Raw genomic sequence first — 20,558 nt, 5'->3', positions numbered from 1 at the left:
CCTGCTTAAAATTATTAATTTTGAACATTCCCGTAATAAAATCCTTGCCCGAAAATGCCTGGTTGGACAAGGTATAACCGTTTCTCTCCATTCTCAGTCAAAAGAGTATTCTGAGAGTGATAATATTCAGATGTGGCCCTCGCACCTAAAAGTAGTCAAATACGGGTCAAATAAACACTACAGTAGGCAAGGAGGGGTGTAGGAAATAAGATTATGATACCGTGTGAATGCTATACACAGCCTCACATCTCTTGAGTGACAAAACGCCGGCCAGCAATTGAAGCTTTTTGTAGATGTAGTTGAAGGAACATGATTCAATTGACCGGCGGACATCAGTCGAAGCTTTGGTTTAGCAAGCAGAGCCATCTCTGGGAACAAAACCAACACACGCTGCTGCCATTTGGAACACTATGCACGCATCAGCGTGTAAAGTATTCAGGCTACTTGACAGAACAGAAACAAACCAAACACAAAAGAACAAGACTGGATCTGTTTCATCGACGAAACAAGATTTGGCCTGCAGTACACTCTCCAAATTTGCTTCGGAGTCGATCGCCACTGATCATTTCTTCGTGTCACGCACGCCTACAAGTCACATCTAGCTGATTCTTGCTGCGGACACTTCCTAATCCACTCACCCATCGCCTTGGTTTGATCACCTCGCAAGCACTAGAAACGCGTAAGTTCAGAGAAACTTCTCACTTTCCAAACGACGACTCTGGCATTGACTGTCGACCACTCTTCCCGTCTTCCGGGTGGCCGAGGGCGACTGCCACCAAAGCGCGCCTATATTAAGCGACCAGCCATCGTCAGCTCGCCATTGCTACCTAGCTACCTAGCCAGCGTGAAGACGATTACGTGCGGCATCGATCGAGATGGCGGCGGCGACGCAGGAGTACATGGAGAAGGCGCAGCTCCGGCAGAGCTACCGCAACGTCTGGCACACCGACCTCACCAGCGCCACCCAAGCGGATCTCCCATGTGCGTATCCTTTGCGTCGATTCTGGGCTGTTCATTTCTTCCTATAGGTCTGGACTTGATGCAATTTTGTGTTTCTGTTTGCTTCCTTTTTCCTGCAGACTGCTGTCTGTCGCTGTGGTGGTGAGTGGGCGCTCTTCTCATTTTCTGAACCCGTGACGTTCAAGCTCTCTGTTGTCATATCGTAACTGTAAATCTTTGCAGCGGCCCATGCGTCTCCTACATGCTTCGCAGGCGTGCTCTCTACAACGACATGTCAAGGTAAATTTTCGCTTAAACCTTGTTCTTCTTCTTACTCGGGGTTCAGGATTAGGAAAACAGTTCTCTGGTCTTCAGTTTCATCCATGTCTGTGTGTGTGTGTGTGTGTGTGTTTCAGATACGTGTGCTGCGCCGGGTACATGCCATGCAGCGGGAGGTGCGGCGAGAGCAGATGCCCAGAAGTATGCCTCGCGACAGAGGTGCGTGCGTGGGCGTGGCACACAAGTTCTTCTGCACGTTTTGCTCCTTCGCCAAAAGAATTGGTTTCCTCTTAATAATCTTTTAGTTCTGATCAACCGTTACTCTACTGATTAAAATTCCAGGTGTTCTGCTGCTTCGGCACCTCTGTTGGGTCGACCAGGTTCCTGCTGCAGGACGAGTTCAACATTCAGACGACCCAGTGCGACAACTGCATCATCGTACTCGCCTCTTTCCCGCTCACCAAAAATTTCACCACCGCTGTTGTTTCACAACTCTGCAACTGATCATCCTAATAATCCCAGAACTGGTTTTGGTTACTGCGCGCAGAGCTTCATGTTCATCCTCCAGCAGCTGGCCTGCATCTGCTCCATTGTCGCCTGCATCGTCGGCAACCAGCAGCTGTCGGAGGCGTCGCGGGCGATCTCCTGCTTATCTGACATGGTCTACTGGACGTAAGACACTCTATTCCGCAGATCATTTTATTCTCTCAAGACTGAAAGAGCCACGTCTAACTTGTCTCTCTGAATCTGTGCAGGGTCTGCTCCTGTATGCAGGTAATGGCACACTAAGCTTACTTCACTCAACAACTGAAGTTTTATCGTTCGTTGACATTGATTCTGTGGTTGGAACTTCAGACGCAGCATAAGGTGGAGATGGACAAGAGGGATGGCAAGCTGGGCGGCCCAATGGCGTTTCCTGCGATGCAGCAGATGTCGCGCATGTACCAGTAGACCGGGTCCGTGCCGCGCCCGGCACACTACAGGTGGCTGGGGTTGATGTTTGAGGAATGGACGGAGATCAGATCATCTAGATCGATGAATATTTGTTTGTAGTTTGTACACCATTGAACTGTCTCATGTTCCATTTGGCGATTCTGTGAACTTGCAAATTTCTCTGTGAGGGCGGGCGATCTTCACCCGACCGCTCCCACTTCGAGAGACATTATGCATGGGAATAAATTGGCATATCACAATTATCTTGCCGTTCATCTAGAACTAGTGTCTCCTCCTTTTCTTTATGAGACGAGGCTCCATAACACAGCCACAGGTGAGGGGGTCTCAGCGCCAACGATTTGGTTACCAGAAGTAGCCGGTAGCCGGCATACCACACGTAGCTGGGGTTGATGTTGGAGGAATGGATGGAGATCATGTAGCTGGATTAATATGTTGTTTGTACACCATTGAGAACATGTGAACTTTTTCATTTTTCATTTGGCGATTTTGTGAAATTGCAAAATCATTCTGCATATATTATGGGAATAAGTTGGTACATCTCGATTATCTCGCCGTTCATCTAGAACTAGTATCTCCTCCTTTTATTCATGAGATGAGGATCCATAACACAGCAACAGTTGAGGATGTCTCAGCACCAAGGATTTGGTTATCAGTCTGGTAATCCAACCCACCGATAACCAGAATTCCCGAGCACCCTTGCCAAATGAGCCTCCAGGGGAAAAAATCAGACTATTTGAATTGAATTTTTCAAGATTATATGAATTCAAATTTTGGTATTTCTCCAGTTACCGAGTGGTTACCACAATTACAAAAATTTGAATTAAATTGGTTTTTGAATTTGTCCGGTAACGGGTCACATTTTCCTGGTAAACGAGGTAACCGGGAATAGCAGGCCCCTCAGGGAAAAAAATCGGGAGCCAAAACCTTTCTCAGCACTATATAGTCCATTTTAACAAAACCGAATAAAATTAGTTTAAGACCCTGTCCGCGGGCGTTTTCATCATATTGTGATCCCATGCAGATAAACAAATAATAACAGATCTAATATGAATAGAACGCTAACATATTTTCTTGCGAAAAATAGAAATGCCAACAATACGTTTTTGGTGGTCTAGTTTCGCCACTGTTTGCTCTTTCGCTGGACATTTGTGCTTTTTTTTAGCTATGTGCATCCTTATGTATAGACTTGTGCCCGGTGTAATACTTTGCCCCCTTCATGGTCGTCTCTTCAACGAATGGAGAATCGAGACCTAGAGATCTATTTACGGAGATTTCTACAAGGTTGAAGGATACGGTGAGGGAGTTTGTTACCCAACATTGGTGGCAAGGGAGTTTGTTACCCAACATGGGTGGCAGCATAATCTCGGGATTGGTCCATCGCCACCTTAGGGGTTGTTTGTTACATCACTATGTTTTTGGATTGAGTATTTTTATCCTTTATTTTTTGGATTGTGTGCGGCTGTGTGCATGAATGCATCTTAGTTATGCAGAGGACGGGTGTAATGCTTAAACCTTTTAAATTTTTAGTAATGAAAATGCTCTTTATCGAAAAGACTTGATCTTAACATTATGTTGTTGCAAAGACTGGAAGTATTTGCTATCTTGGTATTAATAAACGGTTTTGCTATTTCTCAGTCAACTGAGATTTTCTTAAGTCTAAGTCACTTACAAAAATATGCTTGGAGTTGCACTTTTCTGTTAAAAAAGTGCAATTGCACTTTTCTGACAGAAATGTGCAACTGAACCCAGTTGCACATTTCTTTGAACTGCAGTTGCATTTTTCTGAGTTGACTGAGACTTAAGAAAATCTCAGTCAACTGAGACATAGGTACACCCATTAATATATTCTCTCTTTATTAAAAAAAATCTCTCTCCAAACATAACGATATCGTGCTCAGAATTCAGAAGACACATTTTTTTTTTAGAGAAAAAGGGGCATGCCCCCGGTTCCAATATATTGAAACCAAAACATCTCAGTCTTACAGCATTTTTCCAGCAGTTTAAAACCTTACACATCAAACTCCTCGCAGGGGAAACTTACTTATTACAACACCAGACAACACACGAGAGAGCCAAACACATAGAACTAAACCACCAGAAGAACACAGGCAAAGTCACTGCCGCCCCATGACCTGAAAGCAAGCTCCATCTCCCACCAGGACCAGGTCGTTGGCATCCAGAGTTCTTGCCAAATCTTCCGCAGTCATTAGCATTGGGCCCAAACCTCTCGCATTGTTTCTGTCACAAACCTCCAGAGTAGTTCTTGCCTTCTTCTGTGGAATCACCCAGGATCCGGCCACAATATCATTGGTGGCAATCTGGCCACTCCTTCCAACCCTGTTCATCGAGCCAATCAGCCCTTCTTTTTCCTCCTCTTTCAACAGAATTTTCCACCGAGCACGCTTGTTTAGCAAGCGTCTCCACAAAACCTGCATGCCAAACCATTGTACCCGATTGAAAACATGGTCATTTCTGGTAATCCAGATAGCCCTCAAAACAACGAACAAAAATCATATTGCATTTTTTATATTTCTTTCTATTAGCCCACAGAGCAGACAACATCATGTACATTTGAGATATTCAAATTTAAACCCAGAGCACCTAAAACCTTTTCCCACATGTTAGCAGCAACAACACAATCAAAAAACAAATGTTGACATGACTCAATTTCATTGCAAAACACACAAGTCAGATCATCAACATTTTGTCTTTTGACCAAATTATCTCTAGTGAGAAGCTTATTATGGGAAAGCAACCAAAGGAAGAAATGAATTTTTGGGGGCACTTTTATTTTCCAAACACGAGTGAATGTCAATGGTTTGAATCCCACCAAAATTAACCACGGCATATAAGGACTTAACACTATAGACCCCATTTGTTGCCCATTTCCAAATCAAACAATCTTTAGAATCATTTAAACAGAGAGTTTGTGCAATTTGCTCGAATCTCCGGCCATTGCAACATAAGCTTGTGGTCAAAACACCTTCTAAAAGTCATTTTCGGAGAAGTACCATCCCATAGATCAGCAATAGTCTTATTTTGCTCATTAAGCGGGAAATAAACTTCCCGAATTGAATAGCTAGAGAGCAAGACCCAAACCAATGGTCTTCCCGGAACTTAATAGTTCTACCATTACCAACTTTCCACATATAACCCATCTTAGCAGCCTTGGCAGACCCAAAGCACCCCTTTCCAAAAGGGGAGGCCCCATGATCGGAACAAGAGAAAATATTAGGGTTATTCACCTCATATTTGCTATCTACTATCTCGTTTCCGATTTTGTTATCATCCAGGTGATATCTTTTAATCCAGGAAGCTAAGAGGCAAATATTCATCTCCGATAAGTCGGGGATACCCAAACCTCCATACTCCTTTTTCCTAGTGACCAAACCCCAATTAGCTAGGTGGTACTTATGGTGCCCCTCATAATTATCCCACGGACAGGTGAGCCATCCGAGAATTAATCGGAGTAATAGCCCATTTGGGGAATTTAATCACACTAAGCGAGATAATTGGAATATCGGCCAACACACTTCTAACCGAGTTCTAGTTTAGCAGACATGATTAAGAAGTTTGCCTCTCCAACCAGCAGCTTTCTTAATAATTTTATCCACAACAGGTTGAATATCTTCTTTTTTAAGCTTACAGTAATGCAGAGGTACCCCTAAATACTGCAAGGGGAACTCACCCAACTTACAACTCAAAGTTTGAGCAAAAAGTTGTGCATCACCATCAAGCACATTAATAGGAACTAGATCACACTTATGAAAGTTGATCCTCATCCCAGACATATGTTCAAAACAGGCTAAAATCCACTTTAGATTAATGGCAGAAGACAAACTTTTTTCAAGGAAGAGTAGAGTATCATCAGCATATTGCATACTGATGATACCCCCCCTCCCCATGCCTTGCATAAGGCCAGCAATCCTTCCACCAGAAGCAGCTTTATATAGAATTTTAGTAAAAACATCAGCCATAAAGTTGAAAAGAATGGGTGATATAGGATCACCTTGTCTAACACCCCTGCTAGTAAGGAAGAAATTGCTATTGCAATCATTAATCCTAACCCCAACAGAACCATTATGCAGCAGACCCTCAATAATCCTCATCCACTTGGGGCTAAAGCCCCTCAACCTCATGACTCTAAGCAAAAAATCTCTATCAACCCTATCATAAGCCTTTTCATAGTCTAGTTTAAAAATAAAACCAGTATTTCCACTATGAACAAGCATCATGAATAACTTCATGGGCAGAGACCACACTCTCAAGAATAAATCTTCCCTTAATAAAAGCGATCGATTAGGAGAAATGAGTTTCTCACTCACCACACCTAGTCTATTGGTAGCACATTTAGAGAAAATTTTGAAACTACGGTTAGTCAAAGCAATAGGTCGAAATTTACGTATAGTTACAGCATCAACTTCCTTAGGAATCAAAGTCAACAGAGAGAAATTTAGCCTAAAAAGGTCAAGATTTCCCTCATTCCAATCCTTAACCAAATCCATGAAATCAGCTCTAATGAGCTCCCAGAAATGTTGATAAAATAAGAAAGAGAAACCATCAGGGCCAGGAGCACCTTCGACGATAAGAGCCAAAAATAGCATCCTTTATCTCTTTCTCAGTAAAAGGTGCATCAAGCATATCATTATGATTCCGTGACACCATATCATCCGGGTCCCGAAATCATCAACTATATCAACATCAAGACAAGGCTCTTTACAAAACAAAGTCTTATAGTACTTAACAGCAATATCCAGCATACCTTTGTTATCCTCCACCATACCTTCATCACCTTGCAATTGACAGATTTGTTTCTTTCTTCTTCTTTGATTGGCTACAGAATGAAAATAAGAAGTGTTACGATCACCTTCCAAGATATACCTTTCCCCGGATCTCTGTCTAGCTTTAATTTCCTCATTAGTCCAAATTTTAGTGAGCTCAACGTAAATATCTTTCATCCTTTTCTTAGATACGGGAGAAAGACACCGAGTTTCAGACAATGATATCAAGCGAGATCATATTCGAGCAACTAATTTTTGTTTGTTCTTCCTTTGAGCAGATTCAATATTAGCAGACCCAACCTTTCAAACCTTTCCTAGTATTCCTAATTTTAAAGTTCCATCTGTCAATAGGTTTAATGAGATGACAAGGGGCTTGCCAAAATTTGGCAACCACCTGATCAAACCCCTCAATGTTAAGCCACCACTTCTCAAATCTAAATTGCTTAATAACAGGAACTTTCAAAGCCCCAGTATCCACAACCAAAGGAGTATGATCACTCCCAATTCTAGCTTTTGAAGATAAGCTACTAGCGAGGAAGAGAGCATCCCAGCAAGTAGTCACAAAAACTCTATCAAGCAAAGCCATAACCAGATTATCCTGATTATTCGCCCAAGAAAATTGCCTACTAGGATTTTTAATTTCCATCAAATTATATTTATTAACCCAATCATTAAAGAGATTGGCCCGAGTGTTGGTTGATGTTTCCGGTGTTTTTCTCACACCTTTCTCTAATGAGATTGAAATCACCCCCAACCAGGGTAGGACCATTCCAACAAGCCATAACATTATGCAACTCATTGATAAAGTCTAATTTGTGTTCCTCATAAGCGAGACCCATACACGACAATCACTCTCCAAATGGCATTATCTTTTTTAGATTTAATGCGAACAGATACACAATAAGAAAGAATCTCCCATTTAATAACATCAAACAAATCAAAATTAACACCAACAAGGATCCCTCCAGCAGTTTTCACAGCAGGCAATCAATTCCAGGTAAATTTCTCTCCTGGATCTAATTGCTTAAGCTGTATGCTAGAAAAGTCCTCCTTCTTAGTTTCAGAAAAACAAACAATATCAGGGCATGTCTCTCTAATGAGGTCATGCACTCTAGTTAGCTTATCAGGTCTATTTAGACCTCTAGTATTCCATATTAGAGCTACTACCATGTTTAAAAATCAGTTTTCTTCTACCCTTTTTCTTACTTTGGACTAATGTCCAAGGTTCATCTTCATCGAGTACATCACTAAAGTGATCCTCCCGATCGAAACAACCTCATTCTCATCAACAAAACCAACCCTCATCTCCTCCACGAGATAAACTAATGTCATTTGGGAGGAAACTCTCGGGATTAGAGTTATGAAAATCTATAAGCCTTTTTGTTTCAACTTTTTTAATTTCATTAATAACGAGAATCAACCTCTAGATTTTTATGACCTAGGCTAATGCCGGCATTCTTTGCGAGTGTCATATAAAGAAACATTATCAAGAGCAACGAAAAGAATTTGAGAAGCCATGTATTTTATTACCTTTAGGAATCTCCAAATTTTTAGCCTTCAATAAATCTTGAGCTTTTTCTATGGCGGATTTACCATCTCTTGTAATCCCGGAGCTCATCCTTGTAGCTTGAACGAGGTCCCCAGGTCTTCTTCTCTTTCCAAGCCATAGCGACCACCACGGGAGCGGGATTGTTGAGCACAAGACCATCTTCCTTCTGGATCCCAAGCATCGACTTCCTCCTCACTTTCATCATCAAAATGTCGTAGCGCATTCTTCCCAATATTTTCCTCGGCTTCCCTTAAGACTAAAGCCCGACCGACTTGCACTAACTCGGTTCTTTCCCAAGGACTTTTTCCAACACGAGACATCTCCAGCTTCGATGAGCGAGCAGATTCACTCCTCCCACCAAGAGGCATAGAAGACTCTGTGTCCATCTTATTGTTAGCTCCACTTTGTTTTTCCTTGTCCAATCTCTTGAAGTCATCTCCAAGTTCATCATCATCATTCACAGTGTCACCCTTATTGCCCAGACCAGGATCTTCATCATCATCTTCATCCACATCAATAGCTTCTCCTTCACTCTCTACCACAAAGTTGACCAGGTAAAAACATTGCTCCATCTCAAACAACTTGTTGGTTGGGATCTTGGTCTTGTCTCTTACAGCAACCTTGACCCTGACCTCTTCATAGAAACTTCTGAATATGCCATGCCAATCAATATTAACAAGCACACCCGAGAGATGTTGAGACTTGGCAAATAGTTTTCCAAGTCAACCATTTTGCAGGTATCCCATATATCTTGATCCAAATTTCACCGAAACTCCTCAAAAGGCTCAGCTTCCCCCTCCCAATTCTCAAAAAAGATCACCACCCCATCTTTTTTTAGATTGATGGAAGGGTATTCCACCAAATCTTTTATCCTTTTGCTAGGTGGAAATCTCACTAAGAACTTCTTTGGACCAATCTGTCTTATCTGCCAGAACCAATTTGCCTTCCACATATCAGTGAAACACTTCTCCAGGTCACCAGCGAGATATTTCACCTTCCTTGACCACCACCACACCAACATTGTCCATATTTAGCCATTGCACAGCTTCTGGACCCTCCACTTCCACATGGAAGAAACCCAGTCCTGGATTTGCACTCCCCAATATTGAGCGAGTAGGAAGGAGAGAGTACCACATAAGGCAATTGTCCATGTGATGCCCAGTCTTCTGCTGCGGATGAAGCACCTCTTGATTCTAGTGCACAAGCCCACATAGTGTCCCAACTCTCCACGAGTTATAGCATGTTACGGACTTGAATTTTGGATCCAGAATAGGCCCGGGACCACCCATCACGGATAGTTGCGGGTTATTACCTCCTTTATCTCCAGCCTGTCTAGACCCATCAGCAACAGCATTCTTCTGAATCTTCTTCTTGCTCTTCCCAGCACCAGAACTTTGTGATTGCTGCACAGGAACCATACTGGCACTACTCCCCTGACTGTTTGATTGTGGGAGGTTTTGAGGAATCCCTTGCGGAACCATCAACATAGGATTGAAACCAGGTTGAGGGATTTGCTGGCTGCCGAAAAACTGAGGCCACTGATTCATCGGCATGTTCCACATGTGTGGCTGAATCATCGGGAACATACCTTGTCCAGCCCCCAGTTGTTGCATCATTTGCGGAGGAAATTCCGACTTGACCACCACAGGCTCATTAACAGCACCCGCAGAGGGAGCAGCCGATGATGTCGCCGCCGCTGCTGTGGCCGCACGCCCACCACCAGACCCACGACCAGCCCCACCACCGAATCTGCCCGCACCGCGACCACCTCCTGCCATAGACACCACCTCAACAAAAGATCTCTTCCCCTCGGCAACACCCCAGAGATCAGAGAACTTGATAACTGTTGCTCTAGGTAGATATCCACGGCCAGCCGGATAGCGATCGACGAGGTGTGAAGGATCTATCCCGAACTAATTCTCTCCCGACCCGGACCAAGGTCGGAGCACTAGGCGTAACCCTAGATCCGACCGAGGAGATTTTTGGCCGACACAGCCGGCGCAACCACAGATTTATAACTAGGTGAAGACGTACTTCCCAAAGACGCCAACCCTGAGGAAACCTGGACGGCCCGATTCCGCCTGGAAGGGTCCAAGCGACGACCACCGATCGCATCCACCGGCGAGTCACCGCGCAACGGGCCCCACCTCTCGTTCAAACCATCCAAAATTCCCCACCCTCTCCGGCGAACAAGTATCTCGTCGGAGAAGGATTTCCTCTCCTGATCCTCTCCCTACGACGCCGATCATCAGCCGAGCCTCTCCAACCCGCAGCGATAGTAGGCCTCGAGACTCCTCCCTGCATCAGCACCGGGGACGACCTCGCCGGCGAGATCTGGAACGAGTTCATCACGGCTTCCAATTTTCCAGCTCCTCCAGTCCTTGCTCCGCCAATTGACGCCGCGGGTCTTCGGGATCCATCGCCTTGACCCTCGCCAGCGCCGCGGCCACCTGCTCCTCGAGCCCCTGCCCAGAGATCTGCGGCCTCCACCCCTTTTCCATCTGCTCCACCGCCCACTCCGAAGCGAGGCTGATCTGAAGGATTAGGAGCTTCCGCTCCAGAATCGCCACCCTTCGCCCCTCCACCCTCTGCGCTTCCTCTTCCGCCTTCTTCGCTGCCTCCTCCCGCTTCCTTCTCTCCTCTCCCCACCGCATCTCCTCGGCGAACGACGGGAAACCCGCAGTCCATTTTGAGCTGGACATCTTCCTTCGCCGAGCGTGCCGGAGAGTACCAGCACCGACGAGCGCACAGGGTAGAGATGGGGGAGGCGGAAGAGCTGATGGTGGTGGCGAAGGTGGTGGTGGCGGCGGCGGTGATGGTGGAGGTGGTGGTGGACGGGCTCGATCGCCGCGGAGTCGCCAGAGAGAGAGAGAGCGTGTTGGTTCGCCCAATCTAGTAGATTATTCCAGAAGACACATTTTCAACACATGAAATCCGCCGTACCGAAAAAATAGATAGAATAACAGGGTACAGCTCGGTTCCTTGCCCGCACGTATGCAACGCCTTACTGATCTCGATGATTGGCGAGTGCGTGAAGGCACATCGCCGCGCGAAGATGTAAACGATGTTCCTCCCCAATGATCACCTACTAATTAGCCACGACTCTGATTGATCCAATCCTACGTGCTGCTCACTATAAATTCAGTCGCCCCATGCCGCCTTCTGGCAGAGCTCAGCTAAGAAGTAAGTGTTACAGAACAAAGAGAAGCAAAAGCAATGGCCATGGCTTCTGCTGCGTGCACGTCCACGGCCATCTTGGTCCTCCTTGTTTCTCTGGCTGCCATGGTCACCACCGCGGACGCCAGGTTCAGGGCCATGCAGTGGACTCCCGCCCACGCCACCTTCTACGGCGACGAGACTGCGGCAGAGACGATGGGTATGTTCTCCTGGCTATTGGCGCAGCACGCTACCCTACATGCTTATACATTTTGTGTGCTGATATGATATAAACTTGCGTTTCCGCAGGCGGGGCGTGCGGGTACGGCAACCTGCACACGGCAGGGTACGGCACAGACACGGCGGCGCTGAGCACCACACTCTTCCTGGACGGCTACGGGTGCGGCACATGCTACCAGATACGGTGCGTGGGCGCGCCGGACTGCTACAGGGGCTCGCCGGTGATCACAGTGACAGCAACCAACCTGTGCCCACCCAACTGGGCGCAGGACTCCAACAATGGTGGGTGGTGCAACCCGCCGCGCACCCACTTTGACCTCGCCAAGCCGGCCTTCATGAAGATGGCCTTCTGGCGCGCCGGCATCGTCCCCGTCATGTACCGCAGGGTGCCATGCATGCGCCAGGGCGGGATCCGGTTCGCGTTCCAGGGGAACCCACACTGGATGCTGGTGTACGTGATGAACGTGGCCGGCGCCGGTGACGTCGGTGAGATGTGGGTGAAGGGGAGCGCCGGCGGCGAGGGGTGGGTGCGCATGAGCCACAACTGGGGCGTATCCTACCAGACGGGAGGGCAGCTCACCGGCCAGGCGCTCAGCTTCAAGCTCACCTCCTACACCACTGGGCAGACTATCCTCGTCCCCGACGCTGCACCGTCGACCTGGAGCATCGGGCTCACGTACCAGGCCGGCGCCAACTTCAGATAGAGAAGCCAGGAGAAGCTCTGAAGCACAGCACAGGTAGCAGGAGCTGTGACACTGTCCACGCTCTGCTCTGCTGTGCTTCCATTGCTGTTTCGGTCCATGTTTTCAATTCAGTCCAGTTAGGAGATTCTCGTGCGTTGCCCCCGTTCATGTGGAACTTCAGGTTTGACGCACGCACGAACTGCATAACCTCTATCGCACGATCAAAGCAAAAGATTTGCTGGTTGTATTGTGCCATAAAATTCTAGCTCACTATTAAGATTTTTCTCATGTACTTCTGTGTTCGGTGCAACATCAGATAGCTGGAATAAATCAATATGGCAAAAATTCAGTTGAATGCTGATTTGTAAGAACAACATGCACAGAACCATTCTCCTGACCCATCGAGTTTGGAATCCTGGTTTAACTAGGTTGCATACCCCTTCTTTTTCAAGGAGATCAATTGAACAATCAATTTTTTTTCAGAGAAGACACTTCAAGGGATTAAGTTCAAGATTATCCATACACCCATATTCAAGCTTAACAAACAATTTTTGTTTGGCCTATGGCAGGCCACACGTCACAAATATCCATGTTGACAATGGAAAGTTCTCACATACCTCACTTTCGGTTATATTTGGTCAAACTTCATATTTTCAGGCACAGTAATTTATGATTTTAAAACCAGTACATGGATCATCAAACCAGAGCAGGGTACTGCTTGGCCTGCAGCCGAACACGTCTCTTATATTCTGATGGATCCTGCAAAGCAGAAGAAAGTATCGCGACTGGATGATATGGAAGAACTAATGAATTGAAGAATCTCGTTTAGATTTTATTTCTAACCTGGATAAAAAGGTGATAACCATCAGTCTGGGCAGGATCAGCTGCATTAGGCAGATCAAGCAAATCCTGTATTCCAACTAGAATCTGCTTAACGGTGATGGCAGGTCTCCAACCCTGAGAAAGTACAACCAGAAATGTAAATTCTGCAGTGTGGAATTTCAATAAAACCAACGAAATAGTTTGTGTGCTTACACTATCCTCATTAAGAATCGAGAGGCAGACTGTCCCTGAAGGATAGACATTTGGGTGGAAAAAACCCTGTGGGAACTTGCATTTGGGAGGTTTGCTAGGGTAGTCCTCGCTGAAATTGAGGGTAAGAGGAAAGTATCCACCTTCCCAATCAGTCTGCATAAATGACAAGGGAGTAGTTAAAATATCCATTTTATCACAGATTCCAGACTGAATTAACAGGGAAGACAGAACATGAAAGAGAAATACTCCCTCTGTCTGGTGAAAGTTTTCGTAGATTTGTCTAAATTTGGATGTATCCACACACTAGATAGTGTCTAGATACATCCAAATTTACGCAAATTCAAGACAGCTTTCATAGGACGGAGGGAATACAAGTGAAGAGCACATATTCACTACAATAGTCATATCGCAGAAATGGAGAAAGGTAAGAGACATCACAAATAGAGACGACGGGTTAGCAAAGTCCACCAGATGCAAGGCAGAATAGTTTGACTATGAAGAAGTAGAGCAAGAGTGGTGGCAGAAAATGATCTATCTACCAGCATCTCTGTCCTACAACAACAATTCCTTGTTGAACCAATAACTTTGCACATTTGTTGTGAATCCTTCCCCGCTCCCCATGGTTTGGGGAAACATCAGCGGGGACCGGGGAAGCATAGAGTCTGCGGAGCGCTGCTAAACCACTAGTCTAACTGAAACAAATCGAGTTTCCTGGTGATATCAGAAGGTGAGTCATGTTAAGGGAAAGTATCTATCCTCATGTCACCAGTTTTTGTTTGTTTGGGTTTGTTAGCTGATGTTGGGTTTCATCTCTAGCCTACACCAACTTGCTTGGGACTAAAGGCTTTGTTGTTGCTGCTGTTTTGTTGTATGGGAAATCTACGGGAACATCCGTAGGCAGCATGACAGCTATAGGGGCTGCCCTGCAAGCCACTGTGCAGGCGTCACAGTGAGTTCTTCGTGCCATAGAACACCCCTTTGTTGTAAGTGAAGTATGGAGAAATTGTACTTCATTAGTTCTATGGCTCCTAGGTTGGGATAACAGGTACGCTGATGAGGAAGAATTGATGGCTAGTAAAATTTGGAAAGAATTAATACACAATCATACCAACAGACCACATAATCAGTAGATAAACCACCATACACAGACCAGCCGGCAGACATCCAGCACGACTTTAATTTTCTCACACACGCGAGACCCGATTGCTCACTGGCACTAACAAGGGCAGCACCTTTGGATTACAGCACCTTTGACGACAGTCGACAGTGCACAAAAGTTCAGAGCTATCTGGTACTTACCCCCTGCTTGCCGGGGATGGTGCAGTGCCAGACCATGAGGTTCACCGACCCGTCGGCCACCGTCTCCGGCTTCGCGACGAAACCCTGCGAATCAGTGGTTCCAGATCAAGAACCGAATCTTACCGGAGGGAGGAGGGGGTGGGGTCGAGGCGAATAGGGAAGGAGCGAGACGGTACGGACATGAGGGTGGTTCTTGCGCCAAGCCTTGCGCTCCTCCGCGAGGCGGCCGCGCGCGATCCCTCCTCCCGACATGGGCGGCGGCGAGGGAAGCTGCTCTGACTGCTCTCTGCCTATCAGTTTCGGGCTTTGGTTTCGGAGATTCGCAGATGAGGACGAGTTGGTTTTTTCTTTTTCTTTCCTCAGTAATTGGCAAAATTGTTCTTTCTAAAAGCGGAAATAGTGATGGTTAAGTTCCTCCACAGTTTTTGTCTATTTTTTTGTGCTTTCAAATAATCAGATATAAAATTTAGAAGTTTCAGAAAAAATCTAAATTTTGTGTCTAATCTACTTTTCCAATAGATAATCTAATCTACTTTTATGTCTCAAGTTTGGTTGTTTGGACTTTTATAATAGGTTGCCACAAGAAAAGGTTGAAGCTTAAATAAACGATACGCAATAGCGCGTCAAATTTGTATTCTAGTTGTACCGGCTAAATAATTGCTCTAAAGTGGCACGTTGAAGGATTAAAGATGGCACCTAGAGAGAGGGGTGAATATGCGACTATAAATTTTAACAAATTGTGTTGTTTTTTAGGATAATTCCGTATAAATAAAGTGAACCTAAAACAACTAGATGAACAATCCTATACGGTGCAACAAACAAGATACAATAAGTAAATTTAAGGATATAACCGAAAGTAGAGGAGTCAAAGACACAATGATGTGTCCCAAAGTTGAAGTCCATGGGAGGACTCTAGTCTCCGTTGAAGAGGTCGTGGCAAACAGAGCCCACATGATCTGTGAACCAGATCAAGCTCTCTTCTCCATGAGCTCTCCAACCAAGTGAGAACTCTTGAGTCCCCACACTTAGTAGGAGCTATTTCTACCGACGGGATATTGAGGTGATTATCACGCTTTCCATCGATTCTACACACCAGAAGCTTTCGGGCAACCCTAACCACCTAGGGTTTCCAAACAAACCCAAGAGTCATGGGTGTTGGAATCGAGGGGATTGGACGACCGACAGGCTAGTGGCCCCTAATGGCGTGGTATAGTGTTGTAGCAACTTTGTGGGGCCCACCAGGTCCCACCTCGATCTTCTAGTGCACTCCTTCGTCGCGAAGTCTTGTATTTTCTGGAAAAAGGTCACCTGGCAAAATCGTAGGTCCATTCGAGTTCCAAAAGGCTCCTAAAAGTAAAATGTACGCAATTACAAGACATCGTGCAGTTGTTATCACCAGAATTTAACCAGAGCAGGAGATGGGCCGTGATCGAAGATGGGCTTAGAGGACATGCATATGAAGTGTCTCTGAATCGGCCTTGTGCGGAAGTTTGGGCTAGATTGCCCATGTATCTGTATATTATGGTACATTATGTTTTATGTTTAGAATTAAGAGATAGAGTTTAGTCGTACACAGCTGGGTTTATTCCCAAGATAGAAAGTCTACGGACTATAAATATGTACCTAGGGTTATTGAGAAAGGAGGACCATCACGTTCACAACAAACCAATCTAGGCGCATCGCCACCCCTTGTTTCGAGGGTTTCTTCCGGGTAAGCGTCATGCTGCCTAGATCGCAAGTATCTGTTTATTCGTTGCTTGGTGTTGCTCGTGCTGAAGTCTTGTTGATGGCGAGCAACACCCTTATCATAGATGTTTTGGGGCTGACGTCGATACTTTTATGATCTGCTTGCTTAGCTACGCTGCCCCTCAATATCTAGCTGCCTTTGCACCTATCTTGGGTGTAAGGGAGCATCTTGCTTAGTCTTTATTTAGTAGATCTGATCTATTATAGTCGTTCCTTGTTCTTCAAGGATTAGTTTGATATCCGCATGGTTAGGCCTTACAAACGGGTTGAACGATCCGGTAGTGCGTAAGGTATAGTCTGCTGATCCTAGAGGGATTGTTCCGGGAATCGACGTTATGTTGGTTTTTAGGCCTCTTTAGGACTAGTTTTCTATTATCTTACGTATCTGCTAGGCTCAACTACGCGTAGGATGTTCCGGTTATGCGGTGAAAATCCTAGACTGTCGTAGATTGATTTATCTTAGTTTTGATTAAGCAGGATACCCATGTTATCGTAAATCCAACGTGAATCATGGGTCAATCGGCTCTTTGAGCCGATTCACAGAGTAACCTAAGAGCCGATCGGGGCTCGTATTTAATGTTTACGTGTTTGCCATGCAGGAAACTAATTGAAGCAATCTATCACCTTCCCGACCGGTATAGGTCAGGTGGCACGCCCTTGCATTAGCCAGGACGTGTGCCGGAGCATTGCGGGCCGTTGCCCGAGGGACCAGGGCCCACCAGCAGTCCTGGGAGCCTCCCGGCTCTCCGTGTTGCTCGTCGCTGCTCGCCTGTGGGTTTTGGTAGGCAACACATTCTGGCACGCCCGGTGGGACACTCTACAACAACAACTACGTCGACATCCACCGCAACTATGTCAAAATCTGCAGATGAGGTGGCGGACGAACCTGTCACGTACGCATATCTGCCTGAGGAGCACAAGAAGAAATATGATGAGATTAAAGCCCTCTTAGAAGCCGATCTCATCGGCTCCTTCGCGAAGACCCGTTCACATGGCATTAGGTGGAAAGGGTTCTCACCCGAAGGTGTTCTCGATGAAGTAGACCTCTCTACCTCTTCAGAAGAACGCACCACAGCTCTGCGCCAGGAAATTAATTACATGGTGGCTCATTCCCTACACCGTCATTCTGAGAGCCTGGTGAACGCTTTTGAGCGCGTTGCGGTTCGCGTGGTTCAGAAATCATGAAGCATCGGTACTCTCCGTCGGGACCTACCCTAGGGACTCACCAGGGAGAAATACCGTTCCGGACCGGACCGCCGCCGCCGTTCGCGCTTGCCGCTCCGCAGCTACGGGGTTCACCGGCGTACGTCGTCTACAAGGTTGGAGGCGATCTCGGCGATTGCCAATTCCTGTATGAGCCGCCTAAAGAGATCCCACATGGATACGTGTGCACATACGTGCCGGACCGCAATACCTTGGCGCGCACGAACCATATTGCACCGACGAGGGATTTCCGGAGCGGACGCCGACAAACGAGGCATGGCTAGCGAAATATGCCACTGGAACGAGTCATGAGAGCTCGGTCCCCGCAGCTCATACCATGGAACAAATCGGTACCATCTTGAGAGACCAGTTCGGCATCCTCGCCGAAGAGGAAAACAATCGGCTATTCCAAGCCGTACCCCGACGAGTATGACTTGATCCCGCTGCCACCCAAGTATCGGCTCCCTGAATTCTCAAAATTCAATGGAGCAGAAGGGTCTAGCTCAATTGAACACGTGAGCCGATATTTGGCACAGTTGGGCATGATTTCAGCATCAGACCCGTTACGTGTAAGGTTTTTTGCACAATCTCTCACGGGATCAGCCTTTGGGTGGTACACCTCGTTGCCACCAAACTCAGTCCGGACGTGGAAGCAGCTGGAAGAGCAGTTTCATGTTCAATATCACTTAGAAGCTACCGAGGCTGGCATTACCGATCTAACCCAGGTGCGGCAGAAGCGGGGAGAAACGGTGTCGGAATACATTCAACGTTTCGAGATCGTCGGGAACCGATGCTATTCGGTTCGTTTAACCGAGAAAGAAGCAATCGATCCGGCAGCATTGGGCCTCGCAACACCGATCAAGGATCCGGCTTTCCAAGTAGAGTACGAGTTCACTGTCGCACATGGTCCAGAAACTAACATCGTATGAGCAGTGCCACCCTGAACTGTACCAGGACAAGTTTAAGCGTCCGGTAGGCCTGGTCGAGACAGAAGAAGCTGAGGATTCTGCAGAGGACCTGGAAGTAGCCGTGGCTGAATGGGGTTGGGGGGCAGCTCCCGTGTCCTGCAAATGGGTGAAACAACAAGGGCCTGCAAAAGGGTTTGACTTCGACGTGAGCAAAGCTGAGCAGATATTCAATTTATTGCTTAAGGAAAAACAGCTGAAGTTACCAGAAGGCCATAAAATCCCTATGGCGCAAGAGATGAACGCGAGACCGTACTGCAAGTGGCATCACTCGTTCACCCATACCACCAATGACTGCAAAGAGTTTCGTCGGCAGATCCAAATGGCGATAGAACAAGGCCGATTGATCTTTGGGCAGTTTGCCATGAAAGTGGACACACATCCGTTTCCTGGTGTCAACATGGTGGAACTCAATCATTCCGCGAGGCGTCGGCTAAATTTCTCGTTCGATGTTAACATGGCAGGGCCTGTATACCACCATGGCAAGGATAAAGAAGAAAGCAGTCACTCCCGTGGCAAGGAAAAGGAGGAGGCCGGTCCACGCGACTGGCCCCGATATGACAACAGACGGTACCTCACCGAAGAACAAGTGAGAAGCGTGCGATATCAACGACCACTCTCCGCGCATCTCCTTAACAAGTATGAGCGTCAGTATGACCGACGTCGGCGGTACGATGGAGAAGACGAAAGATATCGTCGGTCTGACGTAGACAATGGAAGATATCGTCAGTATGACAGAGACGACGAAGGATATGAGCGCCGCGCTAAGGGGAAGTCAAGAGAGCAGGAAGACATGGACAAACACTGGGACTGTCCTTTCTTTAAGCACCTGCTCGGGATTCGAGGAATGAGCCGATTGCCTACAATCGACAACTGCCCGGAGTGTAGACAGCAGAAGAAGGACGCAGGAGAAGTTTCAGTTTTCAAGCGTCTAGGGCCTCTCCCACCTCAGAACAGACGAGCTGAGTCATCTCAAGAAGAATACTTTGAGGAGTCAGAAGATGAAGAAGAGGATAGGTACCACCGGCCAAGGTGGTGCCCTGATGGACTCAGCCACTCCCAAAAGCGTAGGGTTCAGCGGCTACGTAGCTTGGAGCAAGCCGAGGCGCAATACCCGCACACGTTGAGGAAAGCGCGGCCCGATCCGGCCGTGAAAATTCAGCAAACTTTGGACGAGGAGAGTCGTCCACGGAAGAAAGAATGGCGCCCCAAGCAACTAAAAGCCGATGCGAGTACATCGGTCGGCACAAACATGGTGTTCATACTTCCATCGGAGTTTCGTGCTCCGAGAACCGAAGAAGTGCCGATAGCACGGTTTGACTGCGGTCCACGGCCGGTTATCTTTGAGAAGCCACGAGAGAAGGGCTACAAACATATGAAGGCCCCGTACCTAAAAGGTTATATCAATGGGCAGCCTGTCGGCAAGATGTTGGTTGACACGGGAGCAGCAGTCAATATAATGCCATATTCCATGCTACGGCGTTTGGGACGCTCTAGCGCAGATCTGATCAAAACCAACATCACACTAAACGACTTCAACGGCCAAGCATCAGAGACGCAAGGCGTTCTGAACGTGGAGCTAACCGTAGGCCGAAAAACCATCCCTACATCATTCTTCATCGTCGACAGCAAAAGCACCTACGCTGTCCTGCTAGGGAGGGATTGGATTCACGCCAACTGCTGCATTCCATCTACAATGCACCAGTGCCTGATACAATGGGATGGAGAT

At 46.7% G+C, this 20,558-nt stretch overlaps 3 protein-coding genes across 3 annotated transcripts; 2 read left to right on the top strand and 1 right to left on the bottom strand.

Moving 5' to 3' along the window:
* Window positions 1-875: 875 nt before the first annotated feature.
* LOC124708769 lies at window positions 876-2,381 on the top strand. Its single transcript, XM_047240434.1, has 8 exons — window positions 876-981; window positions 1,080-1,101; window positions 1,183-1,239; window positions 1,356-1,437; window positions 1,561-1,656; window positions 1,766-1,890; window positions 1,974-1,992; window positions 2,074-2,381. The coding sequence occupies exons 1-8, from the start codon at window positions 876-878 to the stop codon at window positions 2,167-2,169; spliced, it is 603 nt and encodes a 200-aa protein (XP_047096390.1). The 3' UTR covers window positions 2,170-2,381.
* Window positions 2,382-11,724: 9,343 nt separating this feature from the next.
* On the top strand, window positions 11,725-12,602 carry LOC124708768 (putative expansin-A30). The gene is made up of 2 exons (XM_047240433.1): window positions 11,725-11,878; window positions 11,968-12,602. The coding sequence occupies exons 1-2, from the start codon at window positions 11,725-11,727 to the stop codon at window positions 12,600-12,602; spliced, it is 789 nt and encodes a 262-aa protein (XP_047096389.1).
* Window positions 12,603-13,037: 435 nt separating this feature from the next.
* On the bottom strand, window positions 13,038-15,224 carry LOC124708670 (SUMO-conjugating enzyme SCE1). The gene is made up of 5 exons (XM_047240346.1): window positions 15,096-15,224; window positions 14,916-14,999; window positions 13,617-13,769; window positions 13,425-13,538; window positions 13,038-13,340 (listed from the first exon to the last, which is right to left on the bottom strand). The coding sequence occupies exons 1-5, from the start codon at window positions 15,165-15,167 to the stop codon at window positions 13,278-13,280; spliced, it is 486 nt and encodes a 161-aa protein (XP_047096302.1). The 5' UTR covers window positions 15,168-15,224; the 3' UTR covers window positions 13,038-13,277.
* Window positions 15,225-20,558: the final 5,334 nt, after the last annotated feature.

This window comes from Lolium rigidum, chromosome 4 (genome assembly GCF_022539505.1).
Source record: "Lolium rigidum isolate FL_2022 chromosome 4, APGP_CSIRO_Lrig_0.1, whole genome shotgun sequence".
Classification (NCBI taxonomy): domain Eukaryota; kingdom Viridiplantae; phylum Streptophyta; class Magnoliopsida; order Poales; family Poaceae; genus Lolium; species Lolium rigidum.
This window is presented reverse-complemented; position numbering and strand designations above follow the sequence as displayed.